General features: G+C 39.4%; 1 protein-coding gene, 1 long non-coding RNA gene and 1 pseudogene across 2 annotated transcripts; 1 reads left to right on the top strand and 2 right to left on the bottom strand.

Annotated features, from left to right (window-relative positions):
* The window catches only part of LOC129354700 (NLR family CARD domain-containing protein 3-like), a 53224-nt pseudogene that overhangs the window by 8019 nt on the left and 22905 nt on the right, over positions 1–22300 (bottom strand).
* On the bottom strand, positions 1675–6016 carry LOC129354741 (uncharacterized). The gene is made up of 5 exons (XR_008605185.1): positions 5987–6016; positions 5556–5875; positions 4621–4740; positions 4020–4168; positions 1675–1749 (listed from the first exon to the last, which is right to left on the bottom strand). It is a non-coding gene; the product is annotated as an uncharacterized LOC129354741 (long non-coding RNA).
* LOC129354736 (junctional adhesion molecule 2A-like) lies at positions 13564–16300 on the top strand. Its single transcript, XM_055024220.1, is given in 7 exon segments — positions 13564–13633; positions 14584–14649; positions 14783–14893; positions 15505–15646; positions 15648–15697; positions 15783–15914; positions 15917–16300. Coding segments are annotated over 7 exon segments (621 nt in total). The 5' UTR covers positions 13564–13626; the 3' UTR covers positions 16030–16300.

The raw sequence follows: 22300 nt of genomic DNA, 5'->3' as shown, positions 1-22300 counted from the left end.
ACCGAGCCTTTCTGCAGTCTCACAGCTGGAACCAGTCTCTGTCGTCCTGATTCTGATGTGTTGTACTTCTTCAGGTCCAACTCATCCAGAACCTTCTCTGACATCTGCAGCATGAAGGCCAGAGCTGAACAGTCAGACTCTGAGAGCTTCTTCCCTGAATCCATCAGCCGTTGGATCTCCTGATAAAATGAGACGTCGTTCATCTCCACCAGACAGTAGAAGATGTTGATGCTTCTGTCAGGAGAGATTCTATCAGTGTTCATCTCCTTCAGGTTGGTGATGATTCTCTGGATGGTTTCTGGACTGGTCTCTGTCTGACCAGCAGATCTTCTAAGTCTCTCTGGTTGGACTCCACAGTGAGACCATGAAGGAAGCGGACAAACAGGTCCAGGTGGCCATTTTCACTGCTGAGGGATTTCTCCATGACTTTCTTCATGAACTCATCTAGAGATGATTCTCTGCATTCGTCTCCCAGGAACGTCTTGATCTCCTCTGACTTCCTGCTGGTGAAGCAGTGGAGCATGTAGACTGCAGCCAGGAACTCCTGGATGCTCAGATGAACAAAGGAGTAGATGGAGACGTCGCGTGTCCCTCTCTCTCTTTTAAACATCTCAGTGAAAACTCCTGAGAACAACGCAGCATCTTGGATGTTGATGCGCACTGTGTGAGATCTTTGTCATAGAAGATCAGGTTTCCCTCCAGCAGCTGATCAAAAGCCAGTTTTTCCTAGAGACTCAATCAGCTTCCTGTTCTCTGGACTCCAGATAGATTTGCTCTTTTTCCTCCATCATATTTTTCCTCCTTGATTTTGAGTTGAACCTTCAGGAACTCTATGTACATCTCAGTCAGAGTCTTGGGTAGTTTCTCTCTCTCTGGTCTTCATCACATCCTCCAGAACTTTAGCAGTGATCCAGCAGAAGACGGGGATGTGACACATGATGTGGAGACTTTTGGATTTCTGGATGTGGGAGATGATCCTGCTGGCCTTCTCTTCATCATGTCTGAATCTCTTCCTGAAGTATTCCTCCTTCTGGGGGTCAGTGAACCCTCTGACCTCTGTCACCATGTCAACACACTGAGCAGGGATCTGATTGGCTGCTGCAGGTCGTGTGGTTATCCAGAGGAGAGCAGAGGGAAGCAGTTCCTTCCTGAGAGGTTTGTCAGCAGAACATCCACTGAGCTGGACTCTGTAACATCAGTCAGGATCAGATTGTTCTTGAAATCCAGATTAAATCGACTTTCATCCAGACCATCAAAGATGAACAGAACCTGGAACGATTCAAAGTTTCTGATTCCTTTGGTTTTAGTGAATCGTTCATGAATCAGTTCTAATAAGCTGAACTTTTTCTCTCTCAGTAAATTCAGTTCTCTGAAGGTGAATGGAAATATGAACTCAATGTTCTGGTTGGTTTTGCCTTCAGCCCAGTCCAGAGTGAACTTCTGTGTTAACAGTGTTTTCCCAATGCCAGCCACGCCCATGGTCATCACTGTTCTGATTGGCTGATCTCCTCCAGGTGGGACTTTAAAGATGTCTTCTCTTCTGATTGTTTCTTGTTTCCTGGATGCTGTTTCAATCTGTCTGACCTCATGTTCCTGGTTGACCTCTCTAGTTGACCACTCTGTGATGTAGAGCTCAGTGTAGATCTGGTTCAGATCAGTTTATTTCCATGTCAGCGACGCCTTCAGAGAGACTTTGGAACATCATCTTCAGAGACGCTTTAAGGTCAGGCTGATACAGATCAACAATATCTGAAAAAAGAAAGAAAATAAACAAAATAAAAACAATTTGCTGGACTAATAAAGTGGCCAGTTTGGTTCTTCTTCATAAACTTTGATGAAGGAAACATAATTCAATAATTAGAGAAAGTTATTCCAACGTCAGTCTCAGGGCCGGCCCAAGAAACTAAGCAGCCCCAGGGCCTCCAAGGGGCCCCATCAGTGGACCTGATTTATTTTATATCCATTTCTATGTCATCACAATGACATAATCACACAATTTCCTCATGAAGTGGTTTGTTACAATATATTGATAATGTATGTAGAAATCATAGTTTTATAGACCAAAAGAATAAAAATAGCTCCTGGTGCTTCCAGAACCGATCCAAACGTCCAAAGCTCTGATCAGAAGATAAGTTGGAAAACAATGTCTAAAAAATGATTATCATTCAGGGAGAAAGAAAAGAGGGAGAATAGAAAGAAGCCAAGATAAAGGTTTGTTTTAATGTGTCTTGGTAATGTAATGTTTATAAAAGAGATTGTGAAGCTGCTGATAGATTATTAACTTTATTGCCACTTTGAACAATTCAGTTCAACAGCCAAACATTTAAGCTGCGTCTTTGTGTGAAACTGAGTTTTATTTTGAAATGCCTTGATTCTCATGGTTGGCTCTGAATATTTCTCAGGTATTTTGGCTTCAAAACGCAGTTTTATAAGGTTTTATGCTCTTTGAATTGTTCTGAATATTCCATACTCTATGTATGGACATGTTTTCATTCTCCTCTCTCTGTTTTTACTGTTTCTACATGCTCACTGCCACACATTTACAATTCAGACTTAAAAATGAAACACAGAAGACAACTGTAGTAAAAAAACATGATTCAGTGATAAAGTTGGAACAAAACCATCAGAGTCATTGAATCCAGGAGTTTTCAGTAACATCAACTCTTCTGCATCATGTCATCATTGTCCTTATAGAAACAGAAAAATGTTTCCTCCCTTCATTTTTCAGCCTTTATGAAAAAAATCTGGAGAAAAAGCTTTAATCTGCCAAAGAAATGACTCATTATGTCGATAATGTTCATTTAAAATGACTTTCCTCAGATTGTTAGTATTATTACATTTTGCATTCATACTGTAAATATATATAATGCAGTCTGTGTTATATTGTCAGAGTGAATAAAGGTTTCTGTTCTAGTTGTTGGTCCCCAGATTGTCCTCCACTCCTCTGTTGCTGCTGCAGCTCTGCTGTCCTCACATTCATCTGCCTGATTGTTCTCCAACAACGTTTGGATCACAAACGATTCACTTCCTGAAGAAGCTTTTCTGTAACATAACTCCTTATTATATTCTACATTTACCATCATGTCCAGGCTGAACCTCAACCTTGAACCAGGAGCTTTTCAGAGACTTCAGTGACCTCTGAGGTTGCTCAAAATCACTTTCTGCCTCGTGAAAACCATTTTAGTTTTTGAAGTAGATCACATTGAAGATGCTCAATGTGGCGAGAAATTCCGTGGAATTGTCCTTTAGTCATTTTCTGAATTGTAAGATGCAATTTTCCAGCAGAACCTTAACGGCCTGGTGTAATAACCAATAAAAGTAGAATAAAAATCCTTTTCAGCAGAATCAGATTAACCATATTGGCAGGTGGGCAATTTGCTGACCTAGAACTTTTGTCACCTCTCTTTCTTTTATTGTTTTATTATTCACTTTATTTCTGTTATTCTAAACATAACATTAATATCAACCAATACCCTGAGCCATCCTTTCTGCTATTTCATCCCCCTTAAACTCATAATGTGCTGAAACCCAAATAAAATTATCTGTAAGAATCATCAAATTGATTCTATGAAATGTTTTATTTAGAGCTGCTCATTTTAAAATTAAAAACAATATTAATAATTATTATAATAATAATAATACAGACCTTATGGCACTTAAATAACTTAGAAACAACATAATATGTAGGAGAAAACATAAAATACAGAAACCCTTCAGCTATGAGTTTTACAATGTCTATGATTTTAACTAAAATGTGCAGATTCATCATATTGTGATTATTTAACTTGCTGCAACATGACCCTTCAGAGTAAGAGTCTTCACTTCATTTTAAAATGAACAAAATAAAGTCAATTTGTACATTTATCTTGTGACCATTTTTTGAACAGGCTGAAATTAAATGAATAGTTTATTAAGTCGAGTTACTGAGACATAAAACTTTTAAACCTTAAATGTCCAAATCTCAACTAAAGACGTGGATCTGGAAGGAAGAAGCTCTGATTGGACATGTTCAGTCTCACCTGGAGCACAGCTGCTCTGATTGGCTGTCAGTCCAGATCCTGTTCTGGGTTGTTTCCCACACTGGGGGCAGCTGGTCCAGCCCGGATCCATCAGAACATTCTGACCCAAAGCACAGCAAGATGGAAGCTCCTCCTCACTAAAGCTGCTCCTGTGAAGACATTTCTTCATCACTGAAATATTCACTAGCAACAGGCTGGAGCTGAACATGTTCATGAAGGTCCACAAAGAACCAGGGACCAGAAACTGGGTCAGAACAGAACCTCAGAACATTGATGATTTCTGGTTTTAAGTACTTCATTGAATTATATTGGTATGATGACTGATGCCAGTGTTCCCAGTCTGGAAGATGCTGGTTTCACTGCTTCAGTGGGTTTACAGACAATCTGAATTGTTGCTCCTCACATGTTTTTGTTTTCATGCAACATTTTAATTCATATTAATTCATTCAAACTGATTTACTGACAAACATCCTTCATGTCTAACTTTAAATTAATAAGTAAGAAAATTAAGTTACTGTTTATTAAAACACTGAGATCAACCAGTTAATTTATATTTTTTCTCTATAGATTCACATGAATCAGTTAGAAACTGGTTTCTTACTTTCTGTCTGATGATCCAGGTTCATTACTGAAGTTTAGAGGATCTGGTTTGGACCGGTCACTCCTCATAGATGGACTGATGGGTCCTGGAGGTTCTGCTCTCCATCTGTGGTTCTGTCCTCTGAAACACAAACATGTTGTTATTCAGATCATCAATCAGTGAGAAACTGAGATAAAAACCAGAGAAGAAGCTCTGAACACAAACTGCTGCAGAGAAGCAGAAGGTTTAAAGCTCCAGAATGAAACATTCAGACTATTTATTGGGTCAAACTCAACATTTTCTCTGGGTCACAGCAGAACCTGCAGAACAACAGGCTCATGTTCCAGTTTGATGGAGCTGATCATATTATATTTCTAGGAATTATTCCACAAAGTTCTTCTGTCGTATCCATTGATAAAACTCCAATACCCAGAATGCACTGCAAAGAGTCTCACTGCTGCCATCTAGTGGCAGAAGGTGGAGAGCAGAGGATCAGAACTAAAGCTGTTCATCTGGTCTGAAGAGCTGATGTGGGTCATGAAAGACCAGAACCCAAGAACCGACCAGGAAGAAGAACCTCAGAACCAAAAGTCCAGCCCAGTCCTCTGGAGCCGCTTGACCTTTGACCTTTCTGTTTGGAGCTGCTGAGGCTCAGTGGGCGTGGCCAGGTTATCAGCCTACCTGGATCAACTGGACCCAGTGTTCCCAGTATATAAACTGGACCATTGCTCTTCACATTCTTGGTTGGTTTGTTTTCATGCAACATTTTCATCATTGATTCATTCAGACCTTCATTCAAATTTTGATTTTCTGACCAACATCCTTCATGTTTATTCAGCTTAAATTAATTTACAATAAAAAATACTTTTTATTCAAACACTGAGATCAACCAGTTCATATCATTTATATTTTATCTCTATAGATTCACATGAATCAGTTAGAAACTGGTTTCTTACTTTCTGTCTGAGGATCCAGGTTCATCACTGAACTTTGGGTTGTTTCCTTGGACCGGTCACTCCTCATAGATGGACTGATGGATCCTGGAGGTTCTGCTCTCTCCTTCTTTTGATGCGATATTCCGTCTTCTGGACTTCTGGAGAGAAGAGTCATTCCAGTGATCCAGTCCCAGTAACTGTCCTGTGAAGCAGAAAGCTGGTTCCCATCATCAGAGGAACCAGATTCCAGTAGGTAACATCTGGTTTGAATTGTTCTCTCCTTCAGTCCTTCATGACCTTCTGATGTCTGCTGGCTCATCTCCTCACAAACATCTGCAGAACTTAGGAAGGAAAATTAGAGATAGAACTGAGTTTAAACATTTTCAGGTCTAAACTGGAATCATGTTGTGTCTTTACTTTGTTCCTTTAAGTGAATAAAATAGAAACTAAACCTGTTAGTGTCTGTTCTCTGGGTTCTGACCGATCAGTCTCTGTCTGTAGGACTACAGCTGAGATGCTCACACACACACAACACACACACAACACACACACACACACACACACACACACACACACAACACACACACACACACACACACACACACACACACACACACACACGTTTGTCAGACTATCTTTGTGAGGACTTTCCATTGACTTCCATTGATTTCTACTGCCTAACCTTTACCTCATATTACATAGCTGAACATTTTTAACTTGCTCTCACGCCTACAAACATTGCTCTATTGGTGAAAATTTTGATCGTTGCATCGAGTGTCAGCTTCCCTACAATCTTGAAATTGCTCTGGGGTTTTCTGTCAAGGTCCTCCAGAGCGTTACTGGTGTCACTGGGATATCTTGGGCTCCTAACTATTAATTTTCATTCTTTTATCAAAAATATCAGTGCTCAGGCATAACATTTCTCTCTCATCGCTGCTATTACTGTGAGTGAGGTACAGATACAAATCACAGTACTATTGAATATGAGAAATGGCCTTCTCATTTACTTCAAAAGGTTTTGGATCAGTCTAACGGATCCTAAGTGGAAGCAGCTGTTTTCCTTTTTCAAAATAAAAGACCAGTTTTGTTTCACCGGGATGTTCATCAGCATGGACCAGTTTATTCTGAGGCTGTGAATGTGTTCAGTTTTTATCTGTGAACTGAACTTTAAGGCAGTTCTAGGTCAGACAGAGGGGTCATGGACTCTGTCTGACCTATTGATGAAAATATCGACTGATTAACATTTTCATCACTTTTCTGTCTTTACTTTCAACAAGTTTTTAATCTCCATCTCTAAGCTTTAGCATCTCTGTCACCAAATGTTGGGATAAAAGACAGAGACAGTCTTTGATAATAAATTAGTAATAAATGATGTGATTATTGGATAAATTTTTATCTTCAGGTTTCACAGAAACTCAGTTTCCAGCAGAGCTTCACTGAACAGGAAACATGAAAACAATAAATACTGTGAGGCTGAGGTTCATCACATGGCAGCAACACGGGCTGTGATTGGTCCGTTTGTTCCTTCATGAAGGTTCATTTCTGCTTCTGATCACTTACCAAAATCCACTTCCTGCTGGACTTCCTGCTGCTGCGCCATCTTTTATCTGGAAAACATGAAGGATTCATTACGTTTCAGACTTTATGTCATGAATAATTTACTTTATCTTATGCAGTTGGAATGGAAACTAAAAGTACCCCAAAGTATTTATTTAAAAACACACAAGCACAAAGGTCAAAGGTCAAAATCTTGCCACCAATTGAACTGGACTGGAAATATCCGTCAGTGGAATAATTCAATAATTCAGACTTACTATTAAGGGTTTGTAAAAATTATTAATGTGTTGAACCATAATTCATCAGATATTTGCTGAATTATTAAAAAACAGAGTGAGACTCAGAAATAGAGCGACGGTCGGAGTGGAGGAAAGTTTTCTTGGTTTTTAAGAAGCTCAAACATCTGAGCTTTCACAACAAACCTCAGATTTTTAGTTCACTTTTTACTTGGAAGGTCAAAATGTCAAAAATAGTGATGGGTCCAGCAACACCGATGTGTTGGCGCATACATGAAGCCCTTAGACGAAACATCGTGTCGGTGCGTGTTGCTTTCATCCAGTCACATGACCAAGAGGAACTGAAATGACACTGAGGCGCCAACTGTGTTTATAAGGAAGCAAATCTGTCAACTTGATACATTTCCAAACTAATTCTTGATCTTTTACGGTACAGCGACAACTATGAAACCTTTCAAAGCAAACAAAAGGTTTTGTAATTTTGACCATTTGATCTTAATTAGAAAATAATGAATTGGTTTTCACTTTGTCGTTGTTTCATCCGGTTCTTTTCACTTTCTACTTGATCTATCTGAATCCAAATTCAGCTGTTAGTTTACTTTCATATTATGCTCTGCAGGTTTAGAGTTGCACATTTTTGACAGAAATGACTTATTTCAATAAATTCACCTTCTCAATGCTGAGGCATCACAGGGCATCAGAATGAATCCCAGACACACCTGGAGAAACTCAGGTATATAATCATTCTACTAAATACTCAGTGGCTTTTTATTAATTATTTCATATAAATGTATTGTTTACTTCATTTTTCTACAGTAGAAGTTGTGTCAAAAAGCGTAACAAACTAACTTCAAAATATTTGAAAAACTTTTTTTTCTTTTTTATAAAAATTTGTGAAGAAACAAAAATAAAAACACTCAGTCTTTAAGCATCCTCATTCCAAACACATTCACTTAAATTTTCACTTTATGGTCCATGTTCACTTCATTTATTGACTGAATCGAAGAATATCAAATTTTAGAATCTAAGATTTAGAATTTAACCGATGACATAATACAATTTATAAATACAATAAAATACCATGATTTAAGTCTTATTATATAAACCAGGTGATGAAATATGTCTGTCAACTGCTTTGCCTGTAGGGATGTTTAATGTCCAGCAGGTGTCACTATTGAGTGACACATATCAATACAGTTTTGTAAAGGGGTGGAAACGTTTCATGACGCGTCATTTACGCATCACTATTGAAACAAACAAACTAACAAACAAGACATTTGATCCAAAATGGCCGACTTCCTGCTGGGTGTGCAACGGGTCCAATAGTAATTTTATTGGTTCTGATGGTTTGACGTTTTAACTCAGTTCAGGTCTAAATAACAGCAGTGGATGTTTTTAAAAACTCTAGGGGCGCTGTGTTTATATTTCACCATAATCACTTCTTACTGATCAATAATTGATTGAAATGTGATCAGCTGTCTTCTGGCTCCACAGACTGATTCAATCTGGAGAAATCCTCCCTGATCAATAAATTATTGACTTCATATTGAAATATTTTCATCCACCAACCAGGAACCAGACATCTCAGCTGAACCAGAACCAGAACCAGAACCAGAACCAGCAGCTCAGAGAGAGAAACCAGTCAGGACTGGAAACCAGAAGAATGTGGAGTTAAAACTCACCTGATCAGATCTTTGCTTCTCCTTCTGTTCACACAAACCAGTGGGAGCGAACTGGAGAACCGGACCGATTCTCCAGAACTTTAATGGGACCCACCTGAGGCTCCGCCCCTGACAGCAGAGGTGTGTTCACCTGTTGAATAACAAGAAACCAGGAAATAAATGTTAAACAACAAGTTCATGTTTCAGTTTAAAGCTTCTTTAAGTTTGAAACATATTCAGGATTTTAATCAATATTTTATTAAATTAATGGAGATTTTCAGTTTCATCTATAAAGAAATTTAACAACAAATAAAAGTAATAATAGTTGCTGCTTGTTATGATCTGAGCCAACAGAACCAAGAACCTTGAAATGTTGATGTTTCTCCATCTGACATGTTCATATTAAATACAGATTTTATTCATTTATTTAATCGTGTTTAATGTTGATATGAAGGAAACTTTCCATGATGATTCTCACCTGATCCTCCTTCACTGCTGAACATAAACTTCTTTAATCTTTGTCTCTTTTAGCCTGGAGGCTTTAAGTTGTTCAACTAGTTTGTCTCAAACGTTTCCAACGAAAATTAAAAACCTGCAGAGTTACAAACAGGTTTTAACTTGCTGCAGCCGTTCACTGGAAGATGTTTATCAGTTTCTGTCTCTGCTGTGCAGGAATGTTTCCTCCTTCCTCAGTTTGCTCATTTAGTTTTTTGTAAATTAAATGATTTGCTCTCTATTGGTGCCTGGTTCTGGTTCTGGTTCTGATCAGAAGATCTGGACAGATTGATGGTTTTCCAGCCTGTCAGCTCTGCAGCCTCCAGTTCTTCATCCACCAGTTCAACCAGTTTGAACATTTATAACCTGAGCAGCAAAGAGAGGAACCATTTTCATTACTGTAGATTAAAGGTAAAAATAATCGTGTGGCAACACGAGTATATGAATCGACTCCTCTGCCCCTTCAAACCAGGGTGACCAACAGGTGTCAACGCCACGTTGGGAGTTGCACCCAAGAACTTGGTCAGTAAGGCACTTAAGGTTCGTAAACAACGAGAACAAAACTTTATTCCACCATAAAATAGTTAATATCATTGATCCATGTTTTAAAACAAAAATTAAAGAACCACAATGGGAAGAGATTTGCATCGTACTGAGGTTTACCAGCCCAAATGTGGGGTCCTGGTTCCTAAAACAAAATAAATCACCGAGCTCTTGTGAACAGACACTTGATCGTGAAGAAATCCCAACACTGGTCACTTGCACATCACACGGGTCCAGGCCCCTGGATGCCCCCCCACCACCCTTACTGCCTTCAGCCTGGAGACAAGAGGATGGGGTCAAACAAAGCAAATTTAATCAAAAATGATAAACCCAGAAAACCAATAGTTGAAAACAAAGCAGGATATAAAAAACAAACAAAGCAAAAACAAAGCAGCAGGGCCTCCAGTGAGCTGCAGCAGCTTTATGTCTGAAATGAAGTTAGATTAATAGGAGAGATTTAGAAAAATGGCAGGAGGAAGAGGAAGCCATTGTCACCTAGCAGAGCTGGATGACTCCACCCCGACCAGAGAGCCTTCCAGCCAAATGGCAGGAGGATCCGATTACCAGTATGTTTAATATAGAAATAATTGTCATTTCATGTTATTGAACTGCATGAGTACAATATAAAACTACTGAGCCGTTTTCTGTTGCCAAGCTGAATGGGGAGGGTAAATTACAGCCACACCCCACCATCAAACAGGAGACTTCAGGCAGCTTCTAGATTTAAACTATTTGAATTATCCAGCTCAAGTTACAGGCCTTATACAGAAGGAGAAACATTACTTACTGATTTCAGAGTTTCGACCACTGCAAGTCAACCAGGTGACCTTCCCACTGAAGAGAGTCTCCTTTATGCTCACACTGATTATGAGGCAATAGGTGCCACATGTCCTCAATCCTGAGGGCAGGCTTCATTCTGCTACAATAATAATGAAAGACAACATCTAAAAATGAAACATTACTGTGTAAAAGTTTTAAAGCCGTCAGTTTGATTCAATCTTGGTGTAAAAACGTCTTTTGACTGTGATCAGCTTTACAGGAACATTATTATCTCCTCTGCATCTCCACTGTATTGATCCAGATATTAATCAATGATCTGGGCAGAAGAAAAAGACCCAGAAAGGAGGAAATAGTTTTTATCATCCAGTAACTTGTGGATGTTTGTTGTTAAAGTTTCAGTCAGTCGGATCCATCCAGTCGTCTTTCACTACATGACCGACTTCAGTTCCTGATCCTGTTTAAAATAGTTTTTGTTTACTTTTCTAAATAAAAAAACAAACATTTCAGAATAATTCAAGAACCCTGGCCTTCTTCTTCTTCTTTTCTATTATGGCGGATCGCAAGCAACTTTAAGGTGCATACCGCCACCTACTGTACACGAGTGTGTAGCAACAGTATTTTACTTCAGTCAGATTCTATTTTTTTAATTTTGTATTTTGAAGACAAATAAATAATGATTTCCTTAATATGTAAATATCCATTATATTTCCATCATTTCCCAGTATTCCTTTCAAACTCCATTCTTGATCTGTCCTTCCAACTATTCTTCTCAATTTCTCCCTTTCACGTTCATGTTTTACAGTTCATTAATACATGTTCTATGTTTACATTCTCTCCACATTCTTCACACATATCATTGTTTTTCTTCCCTATTAAATATAAAGTATCATTTCAATATGTATGCCCTACTGTTAATCTAATCATCATTATTTCTTCCTTTCTATTTCTCTCCTTAATATTTCTACTTACTACTGACTTCTGTATTTTATATAATTCCCTTCCTTTCTTATCTTCATTCCACCTTTTTTGCCAAATTTCCATTTCTTTACTCTTAATAATGGATTTTCCTTCCCCTTTCCCAATAGGTATTTTCATCGTTATTGCCTCATCAAAAGCCCTTTTTGCTAATTTATCTGACTTTATATATATATGACGACATACTATATATAGTATGTCGTTCTTTCTATATTTCGGACGACATACTATATAGTATAAAAATTGAAAAAAACGACATACTATATAGTCTGTCGTCCGAGATATTGAAAAAAATCGACATACTATTGTACGTAGTATGTCATCAAAAATAAAAAAAAAATGACTGTATGAAAATAAAAATACATAAAAATAACAAAATAACCAATAGATGAAGTTTAACTAGATACTGTAGATGAACAACATGAGGTCATCAGTCAGTAACTGAAGGAAAGCTGCTACTGAAATACTTTACAGCAGCAAGAAGCAGGTTGAGACAATAGATTTATGAATACATTTATAAATAATAAACATCTCAGCTTAGATCTAATTTCAGACAGACATGATGACATCAGAGATGATAACAGCAGATGGACCCTGAGCAGTCAGAGTCGCTTATTACATGGGCCGGCTCCATGTTGTAGGACCCTCTATTGTCAGATGCATCATGGGAAATGGTTTAACATCAAAATATTTCTCGTTTTGTTTCTTGAGATAAAATCTAAGTAAAACAAGAAACATTTTAATGTCCAAAGACTCCAATAATTACTCAGAACTAATGATTCTTGAGAAATTTCTAATCGTACAAGAGTATGGAACATTTTCAAGTTCCTGTCATTGCAATGTTCTGTTTTTTAAGAGTAAAATGTTTCTCCTGCTAGCAGAAGTTGTACATATTAATACACACTAATCTATGACATCTGCAATATAACATTGTGTGTTTCCTGTGTCTGTAGTTTACTGTCTGATTTTACTTGTAAACCTGGTTATTTTAAATATTATAAATTCACTCACAACTGTAGGTCTTCCCCAAATCTCAAGTATCTTTGAATCAGCTCTTAAAAAACATTTTTATTTGCACTTACTGATTTATTCCGGGTGATCTTTTTTAATTGTTAGCTTGTTTTGGTCTTTTCTGTATGTTTAAATTCCAACTCTGAACCTTTTAGCAGCGCATTATTTACATTTAAAAACTTACCTAATCATTGTAGCATGAATTGGATTTTCTCCAGTTGCAATGCCGCCTGACGTGATGACGTTTCTCTCTCACGTCGTGACGAAAGCGGTGGTGACTGAAGACTCGATTTTCAGCGTCATGTGCAAATGTGAGATGTGGTTTGTTTTTTCTGCGAAATAATACTGTTTATCATAGGCATTTATTAGTTTTAATTAAGAAATTTACATTTGATTAAAAAATCTTTTTGAAAGGTGTGGAGCAGAATATAGAAAAATCAAAATGTGTTAAATAATTTCTGTAATTTGTGCACCTTTGGTTTGTTAATCTGCCATGATGTTAGCATATTGCGAGTGTTACAAATATGGTGCTTTTAAGTAGCTTCCTCTGATTTTGTTGTTTCAAACGCTAATGTATAAAAAAACTTGTACATAATATTAAATATTCATCACAAAAGAGTAAAAACCCTAGCTCTTTCTGATTTACTTATGAAATAAACTCCGTTTTTTCTCCGAACTGATAGAAGTGGATATTAGGACAAAGATCAACAGTAAATTATGTTGAACAAGATGATTCACTGACTGTCTTTCTAAGGTGGTTTTCGCCAGAAACTGTCTCTCCACCGCCCTCTCGTGGTCACATCTTGTTATGACACACTACAATCCTTCTGGTTTATGGCAGGTGAAAACAAATCAAGCTCCTGTCTTCTCACTGAGATAACTACAGAAATACACAGCTTGCTCATATCTAAGCAGTCATTAGGAGCTTGTGTAGCATTAACTCCAAAACTTCTCTCACTGTGGAATAAATGTTTTTGCTGTAACTTAATCAGTTTTAATTTATTTTAAGCCTTTACGGTGGTGTGTATGAATATATATATATTTCTTTTCTTTTTGCCTTTCTGTCTTTTTTTTTGACAATATCTTTATTTTCTCTCGTTAGAAAAGGTTTTCTCAACGTGCATATGGAATGTTTTTATGAAAACTTCAGTCAGAGTTCAGTTTTTGGTCACTTTAGTGTTTCAGATTGTCTAACATTGTTGAAATTTCATGTCTTGTTTTAGTTCAGTAGACTGTTGCTCTGAAAATATCTCTACCTATGTAGAGAGGCCTTCAGTGACAATGGCACAAAAATATAAACATGTTTTCCTGTCACAATCCTTCTCATAATGAACCTTATGACCCCATGGGTTATTCTAATGACCTTTGCAGCAGCTTCCTTAAGTTGCTCATTATCCTCAGAAACCTACTCATCACAATCACGATGCCACTTTGTTTCCTTTGCTTTTAGTGTCATCTCAAATATGATCCAGTGCTTCACTGTGTAAATGTTTTCTTTATCATTGCAAGGACATGGGAACTGTCCAGTGACTCGGCTCGAAACTGAACTCTGCATCTGTTGCATGTCTTGTGTTTAGTAAACCAACAGGTCAAAAAAAAGCCTGGTTTGGGAGAAAATGTGAATATCAGCTTTTTGTACTGACATTAGCCTCCTGGTTTGTCTTTGGTCAGGTTTTGGTTGAATTTTGATGATTACTTTCTTACTTCTGAATTCTGGTACAATAAACAGTTAACTGTTAAACCTTTAATGGCACCAGATGTTTTCAGCAGGCAACTGTGTTCTTCCTCCAGGTTCCCCTTCACTTCCTGTAGCCGTGTCAATCAACAGACCTAAGGTGGGGGTGGAGGAGTTCTCAGGTGAGGAAAGGAGGAGAACAAGCAAAGAAAACACCTCTGTCCACTTTCTGCACGACAGTAAAGCAGGCAGATATAAAAAGATCAGGCCATTAAAATGGAGGCCTCTGATTGGTCCCGCTCTCCCACCTTTCAGATGCAGAGCTGTTGTGCCTCTTCCACACAGACAGAGACCCGAACCCGCGCATCGAGTGGAGGAAGAAGACAAAAGATGTCTCCTTCGTCTACTTTGAAGGAAGCTTCAGAGGTTCGTTTTAATCCCAGCTGCGTCCCACCCATGCATCAGATAAGCTGATTTAATCATCAACTACTGATGAAGGTCAGTGGTGTGGTGGAAGTTTAACCTTCCATCTTTAAGTCTGAATTGTAATGAACACAAGCTCTCAGCAGGCAGATCCTGTTAATGATTGTCTTTGACCTATTGCCACCTCCTCCACTTCATTAGCCAGTTGTGGCTCTTGCTTCATTAAGAAGCATGTTTATTTGAGCTTCAGCTCTGAATGCTAACACTATGAAACTGGCAAGTTAAGTTGGTATCATTGATGCAAATCCACTCATCATACCCAACTTTTCTGCAAATTGGACCAAATCCTCCGTTCTGTTCTGTTTCAGAACCTCTACAACTGCAGCCTTGTCACTTTAGGTTTCGATTTTAGTTTGACGATTATGCTTTAGTTGGGATTCACTGAGAAAACATCCCTTCAGTTCAATATCACTTCACTTGTTTTGACTTAAAACCAGCTCTGAGTAAAGTTGACTGCAGCTGAATTTGCTACTGTGGGGGAAAAAAATTAAAAATTGCAAAGTCTTTCTTCTGCAACGCTCTCAGCTTTCAAGACCTTCCAACATTCCTCCCAGGTCCCTTCGAAGGCCGAGCAACCATGGTCGGGACGACGGTGACCCAGCAGAGAGTGACCCTGCACAGAGTGACCCTGCACAGAGTGACCCTGCACAGAGTGACCCAGGAGGACAACGGAGAGCACCGCTGCGAGATCAGCGCGTCCGGACACGGTCAGCCTGGGCGAGACCAATGTGACCCTCAACGTCTTGGGTAAGGAAGAAACATAAACTGATTTTTTGGTTTTTTTTTGGACAAACCAAAGTTCTGACTCACCCTTTCTTATTTGTCACCCAGTTCCCCCCACAAACTCCCGCATGCGAAGTCCCTGCCTCGGTGGTGACGGCCTCGGTGGTGACGGGCTCGGCGGTCCGGCTGCGCTGTCGGGACCAGCAGAGCGTCCCGCCCGCCGTGTACTCCTGGTTCAAGGACACAAGTCAATCAGCAAGCCTCGTCACGCCAACGCGACCCATCTAATCAACTCCCACATGCAGATGAGGGGAGAAACAGAAGGCGGCTCGAGCGTTTATGACCGTCTACTTTAAAGCCAAATCTTACTAAACTGAGGTTAAACACAGTTTATAATATGCAGGATTTTAAATGTTTTCAAATTCAGACCATCTATATAGAACCTCTTTTTGCTTCAACATCTCAAACTGAGTCCAAGTTCATTTGTATAACACACAGGAGACAGCTGGAAGTGCTTTACGTCATTAAAACCAGGCGAAGCAGATGAGTTTTCACTCAGGGTTTCATCTTCTGACAGTTTGTTCCAGGTTAGCAGTGAGTAGAAGCTGAATGCTGCTTATCAGCATGCAGAACAGACCACAACCTGGGTGGTCTGGAAGGTTGATGCAACAAGTCTTTAATGTATTTCAGTGGTAAGAGTATTTGAAAGTGTTCTACCTTAGAACCGCTCCATGGTTCTGGTTTTAGTGAGAATGTGAGCGCCAGCATTCTGAACCAGCCGCCTTACTTTGTTTTACTACTTTTGGTCTAAAATATGCTAGAAAAACTTGATTCAAACATAACATTTAGTTTTGCCAGGTAGTTCATTTTCTGGATTCCCAGTTGAAGTTTTGCTTTTCAGCAGGAGTTCAAAGCAAAGAGGACAGCGGTCGCTACAGCTGCCTGGCGTCCAACGCTCGCCCAGAATGTGCGAGGCCGAGCACATGACCAGAGGTAAGGCTGTTCTGTTATGGTCTCCGGCTGTTTCCCCGTCTGAAAGTCCGTCTCTCTGGTTCCGTAGAGGACGTGAACATTGGTCTTTTTGTTTTCCCGCGGCTGCGTCTCATCTAGAAGGACACAGAGGGAAGAAAATCTCAAACTGACAACGACTTACCAGTTAGTTTTCATGGAAAACCTGCAGAGATAATTGACTTTCCCTGCAAAAATGTTGGGCCTTCCTGTTCTTATCGGCTCCATTTTGGCCACTGGACTCAAACAAAACCCCTCGGACGTTTCAGCTTGACAAATAAACACATTTTGTTCAGCATAAAGAAAAGGATCAAATCTTACAAGTCATGCAGAGTGACATAAAAATGGAGCAGGACGTCTTCCTGGAAGCAGACTAAAAGGAACAACATAAAATCATATATCCATAACACTTCAATGTTTCAATGTGACTGCTGCTTTACCATTTTAATACTTTTGAAAAATAAATCTAAAAGTTCAGAACACATGTTTCAGTTCAGAAATGGGGATAATCTCCTTCAATTTCTGCTGGATTAAAAACATCTCCACCAAAAAATCTACAGCTAATTTGTCTCTCTTTCCTCTCGTGTGTAAATATGTTTACAGAAACAGAATTCAAACCCCCCAAAAATTCAAAACATGAAAGGATGACTTTTATTAACATACTTCCTCTTGGCTGTCATGTACTTTTAAAATATTGATAACTGTCCTTCCAAATCAGTGGATCCTGGACACGGAAGATGGAGCCGGTGCTGGGAAAGACGTACTCAGAAATGACTCACAAGTCGTGGGCGTCTTGGTGGAGCGTTTGAGGACCCAGGGATGGGAGACGACGCCTTCAATGGGCAACCTGTGCATGGGGTTGGGCTGCAGCAGCTTGGCCAGCAAGTCTTTAGCTCCGGCACTAATGGAAGCATGTGGAGGAGAACTGTACTCCACCTACACCAATAATAAATATTAACAACATGTTAGCTGGTCCGTCTGCCTAAAAGATTTTTATTCTGGATCTCTGTGCTCCAAAAAGCTCAAATATTTGGATAAAACTCCTGTGAAAATTAGGAATTGAATTATTGCATTCATCAGCATTCTACCTTAGAAATCCTACGGTAGGTTCATCGTGACTTTTGTTTCAAATGGACGTTTTCCAACAAGACACTCATAGCAAAGGACCCCCAGACTCCACAGGTCCACCTTCTCATCCTGAGTTTGGTCGTCCAGCGATCCACACAGGGTGGACCTCCTGCATGGACAGAACAACACAATGTCAGAGCTGAAATGACTACAGAGCATGCTAACATGTCAGCATGCACATACCTTAAAGAGGAATGTGAACAGAAGAACCAAAGTCAGCGATCTTCAGCTCCCCGTTTCCTCCAGCAACAGGTTCTCTGGTTTGATGTCTCTGTAGTGGAGCGCATCTGCCAGCTCCATGATGCACTAAAAACAAAAGCAAAACAGAAAGTAGCTCATCTGTGAGCTTTAACTAGACCAGAGGCCAGTTATGTTTAAAATGCTTCGTTATTTAATTTACGTTTTACTTAGAATACTAATCGGACTTTCTGAACCGTTTCAAATGTTTGTCGCCGTTTATCGACATGTTTGAACTGAGTTGGTCAACTTGTTGCTTTCATCTGTTTCTTTATTATTTATTAAACTACTGGAGCTTCTGGTGGATTCAGCTGCACTGATGCTGCTCATCAGCTACATTTATAATCCACAACTTTTACACCAGTTTTCAAATCATAAAACCGTTTTAAATGAATTCAGATGGTCAATACGAAACATCGGATCGCTGCATCCAGACGTTAAACTGTCTAAAATGGCCGTCGCTTCTACGTTACATATATAAATATTATATTCCTGTCTGTAAAGAGACTCTGTGTCTGTTACGAATTTCTCCTTTTGAGCTGAATGGTTGCAACATTTCTCCTGCATGTTTGCACGTCTGCATCGCATTTGATTGGATGCAGGAATGTTCTGCTGCGTTTCGGGTCCAGAGAGTCGTTTGGACGGACCTTAGAACCGACCTGTTTCTGTAGATCTGGGTCGGAGTGAACCGTCAGGAGCCAGGCTGATCTCCACGTCTCCTCTGCCCGGAGAAAAACAAGAAAAGGCGACCTCAGATTCACATTCAAACCTCATGAACTGAAACTACTTTCCACAAATGTTCACACAAAGTGTCGCAGCTTTCAGCTCAGGAATATCTGAGGAATCTTAACTAAACTGAAATATTTCTGGTTCAGGATTTCTCTTCTGCACGTCACAATTACACCCAGTGAAAACCTTTCCAGTGAAAACCTTTTCCAGTGAAAACCTTTTCCAGTGAACTGACACATCAACACCAGCAGCAGGTTTTCGTTTCTCTCACTCTGCCAGTTACTGATTTAGGACTTTTCTTCAACATCCTGGAAACAGAACTGCAGTGAAGAACAGAAACAATGATTCATCAGAGCAGTAGATGGCTGTTCAAGAAGTCCAAATGGAAACCTGGACCTGGTCGTCCGCTTCCTGCTGTCGCGGCAGACCAATCAGAGACTCGTACACACAGACAGGAAGCAGCTCAGACCAATGAGGAGACAGTTCAGTACATAAAGAAGAACATCAGCGACAATCTGCCTGTAGAGAAGATCATCAACCTTTTCCACTGTCTGAATGAACTGAACCATCGTTCTCTAGTGGAGGAGATCCAACAGTCTCTGAGTCAGGACGTCTGTCCTCTGGTAAACTGTCTCCTGCTCAGTGGTCGGCTCTGGTCTTCATCTTACCGTCATCAGAAAAAGATCTGGATGAGTTTGATCTGGAAAAGGATTCTCCCTCAGAGGAGACTCTTCTCAGACTGAGAGGTCAAAGCTGCTAACAAAGTCAACAAGTACAAACAGAGCCAGATACATCTGGTTCATCAGGCTCAGCTTGCTTTATTTGTTCAATCATTTGTTTTTGGAGCGATTTCAGTTCTTAGATTCTTTATACTTTAGTTTTGAAGTCGTTCTTTAAACTTGAACATGTGAGTATTTGAGGCTGGAAGCTCTCAGCCCTGAACTCCATCACCTTACAGAGCTACAACCATCTGGGAGGCGGGAATGAAGACGCTCTCCTTTGGGAGAGACGGTGAAAATGGCAGACTGGAAACTGAAAAATTATTTAAATATAGTTATTCAAAGAGAAACTCTGAGCTTTAAGTCCAACAGACCTAAAGCTGTTGGCCTGAACAGCAAGTGCCAAAGTTTGAACTGATTCTGTTTTACTGGATGCTGCAGCAAGTATGAAGTCAATCGACATCCTGAGGAGTTGAGGACACATGAAATCACTTCCTGTCTCCTCCGGTGGGTTTCAGGTGAGGTACCGCTCACCTGAACAGCGCCCTCTGCTGCACTGGTGCTGCTTCTCTTCTGGCTGTTGCATCCAGTGGAGACCACAGCTCACCTGGAAAGAGATGAACAAGTCATTATTGATAATTATATATGGCAGATGAAATGCAGCAATACTGTGAAAAGTTTATTACTAAATAACTAAAAACTCTCCAGAGTTTCTCCTCCTGCATCTTATGAATCGTAGCTTCAGAACCTTGAGCTGCTTTTAGCCTCTATTTAGCTCAGAGTTTTGAGCCGAGGCTCCAGAAATCAGGTCATTGTCGTGTTACTTCATGTCTCTGTTAGGAAGGACTCAGTTTTTCTAAAACTTGTTGAATTCCAGCGTGTAAATGAGTCTTTGTCTGTGAAATGTTTGCTACCTTCAGGGTGAGTCCTTTGCGGCAGCCATCTTGGGATTCTGCTAAAGAAGAGGCCCGCCTCAAACACAGCTCTTTAATAGAACCGGCTGCACTTTGATTGGCCGGGCAAATTGAGAGGCGGGGCTTCACTGGTTAATTGATGGACTGCTGGATGTAAGGGCGGCATTTTGAAAGCTGCTTTGGTGCAAATGACTCAATAAATAAACTTTGTTGGCAGAACAGCAAAGTTTGACTGGATTCTTCTTTCCACACCTTTTAGTATAAAAGTCACATTCTTTAATAAATTATCACAAACTCTTGTCTCATAATTCAAACTGTTGACCTTTGTTATTCCAACTGTAATTTTCTGTTTTATCTCCAGAGAATCTCTAAAAATTGAGACTTTAGAGAGAATCTAAAATCTCTCTAATTTATATTAGAGAGATTTAATCTTTAATTTTTAGATTAAATCTAAAAACATCGACATGACGGCACCAGGTCCAGTTGTGGTTCTGCCCTCTGACCTCTTGGCCTCCTCCGGCCTGTAGGTAGAGATAGGCCAGGTTCTGGAGCCACAGTGATGCTGATCGGTGATACGAACTGGATTCTGATCCGAATCCTGAGACGGATTCAGCTGCAGCTTCAACATCAGAACCAGATGAAGTTTCTCCTAAAGAACATTTCAGATTGAGTCTCTGAATGTAGGAACTGATTTCATAAACACAAGAGAGTCAAAGAGAACCGGGTCAGAGAGAACCGGGTCAGAGAGGGAACCGGGTCAGAGATCGGTTGTTAATTGTTATTAAAATACTTTTATGAATTGATAATCATTTCAGTTTGAGATGAGTAAAATTTAATTTGCTGCTTTTGAATAACAGTTTATTGTTTCAGAGAGAAAAACAACAGAAGTAAAATTTATTATTTCAAATGAAAGCTAACAGAGGAACTCGTTTCTATGGCTCTTAATGTGAAAGTACTCACCGGAAGTGAATGTAGTTTGTAAACGCTCTAACTTTATCAAGTAGGTGTAGTTATCATCTGTGTCCGCTAGAGGGCAGAAACCGCCTGCTCTGATATTAATAGTTCAGTTCGCGGCTCTGCAGCTAAAACATCAACATCATTCTGACTGTTTGCAGAATAATTTAACTTTTCATAAATATTTTCCTACCTTCAGACCGGAAGCTCAGCATCTTATCGCCTAAACCAGAGTTTGTTTCAGCTCTGTTGGAGCTGAAGCTCCAGTTTTAAGAACCACAGCTCCTCTGAAGCCGCTGCTAGTCTGTTAGCATCTTTAGCTCCGCTCAGAGTCTCTGCGGGATGTTTTCGTCTCTGTGGAGATGCTTCTAGTTCACACTGACAGATAAAACACTGATTTCCAGAAACCAGCTGCAGCTCTTCAAACTCACCTCTATATTCAGAGCGGGGTATTTACGCCCTCTGGTGGCCTTAGTGGGAACTACAGCCCTGATAATGCTGCATTATTTATGTTTAATATCCATTAATGTGGAGTTTAGAGAAAACTAAAAGACATCCTGAGTCATTATCACAGATTTCTGACTCGTATATTATTCAGACATTTTGATTCACTGTTTGGAGTTAACTTTGATCTGACGTTATAAAATTTTACATTAAAACAAACATCCGGTTTAACAATTTATACGAAGAATGTCTGTAGTTATGACAGTTCACCACCAGAGGGCAGTAAGAACTCAATCAACCATCATAAAATTAATACTTTAACCTTTTCACTAGTTTCTAATAACAGCTATATTAACTTAATCCTGTGAATGATAATTTATATATTTCATACATGTATGTTATTAGAGATGGAGATTAATTATTAGAATAATTTAGATACAAAGTGAACAACTACTTATAAAGTAATATTTTATTTTACTATAGATGGAAATTTA

This window comes from Poeciliopsis prolifica, unplaced genomic scaffold (assembly GCF_027474105.1).
Source record: "Poeciliopsis prolifica strain line A6 unplaced genomic scaffold, Auburn_PproV2 SCAFFOLD116, whole genome shotgun sequence".
Lineage (NCBI taxonomy): Eukaryota > Metazoa > Chordata > Actinopteri > Cyprinodontiformes > Poeciliidae > Poeciliopsis > Poeciliopsis prolifica.
Note: the sequence above shows the minus strand (reverse complement) of the source record. Positions and strands in the feature narration are given on the sequence as shown.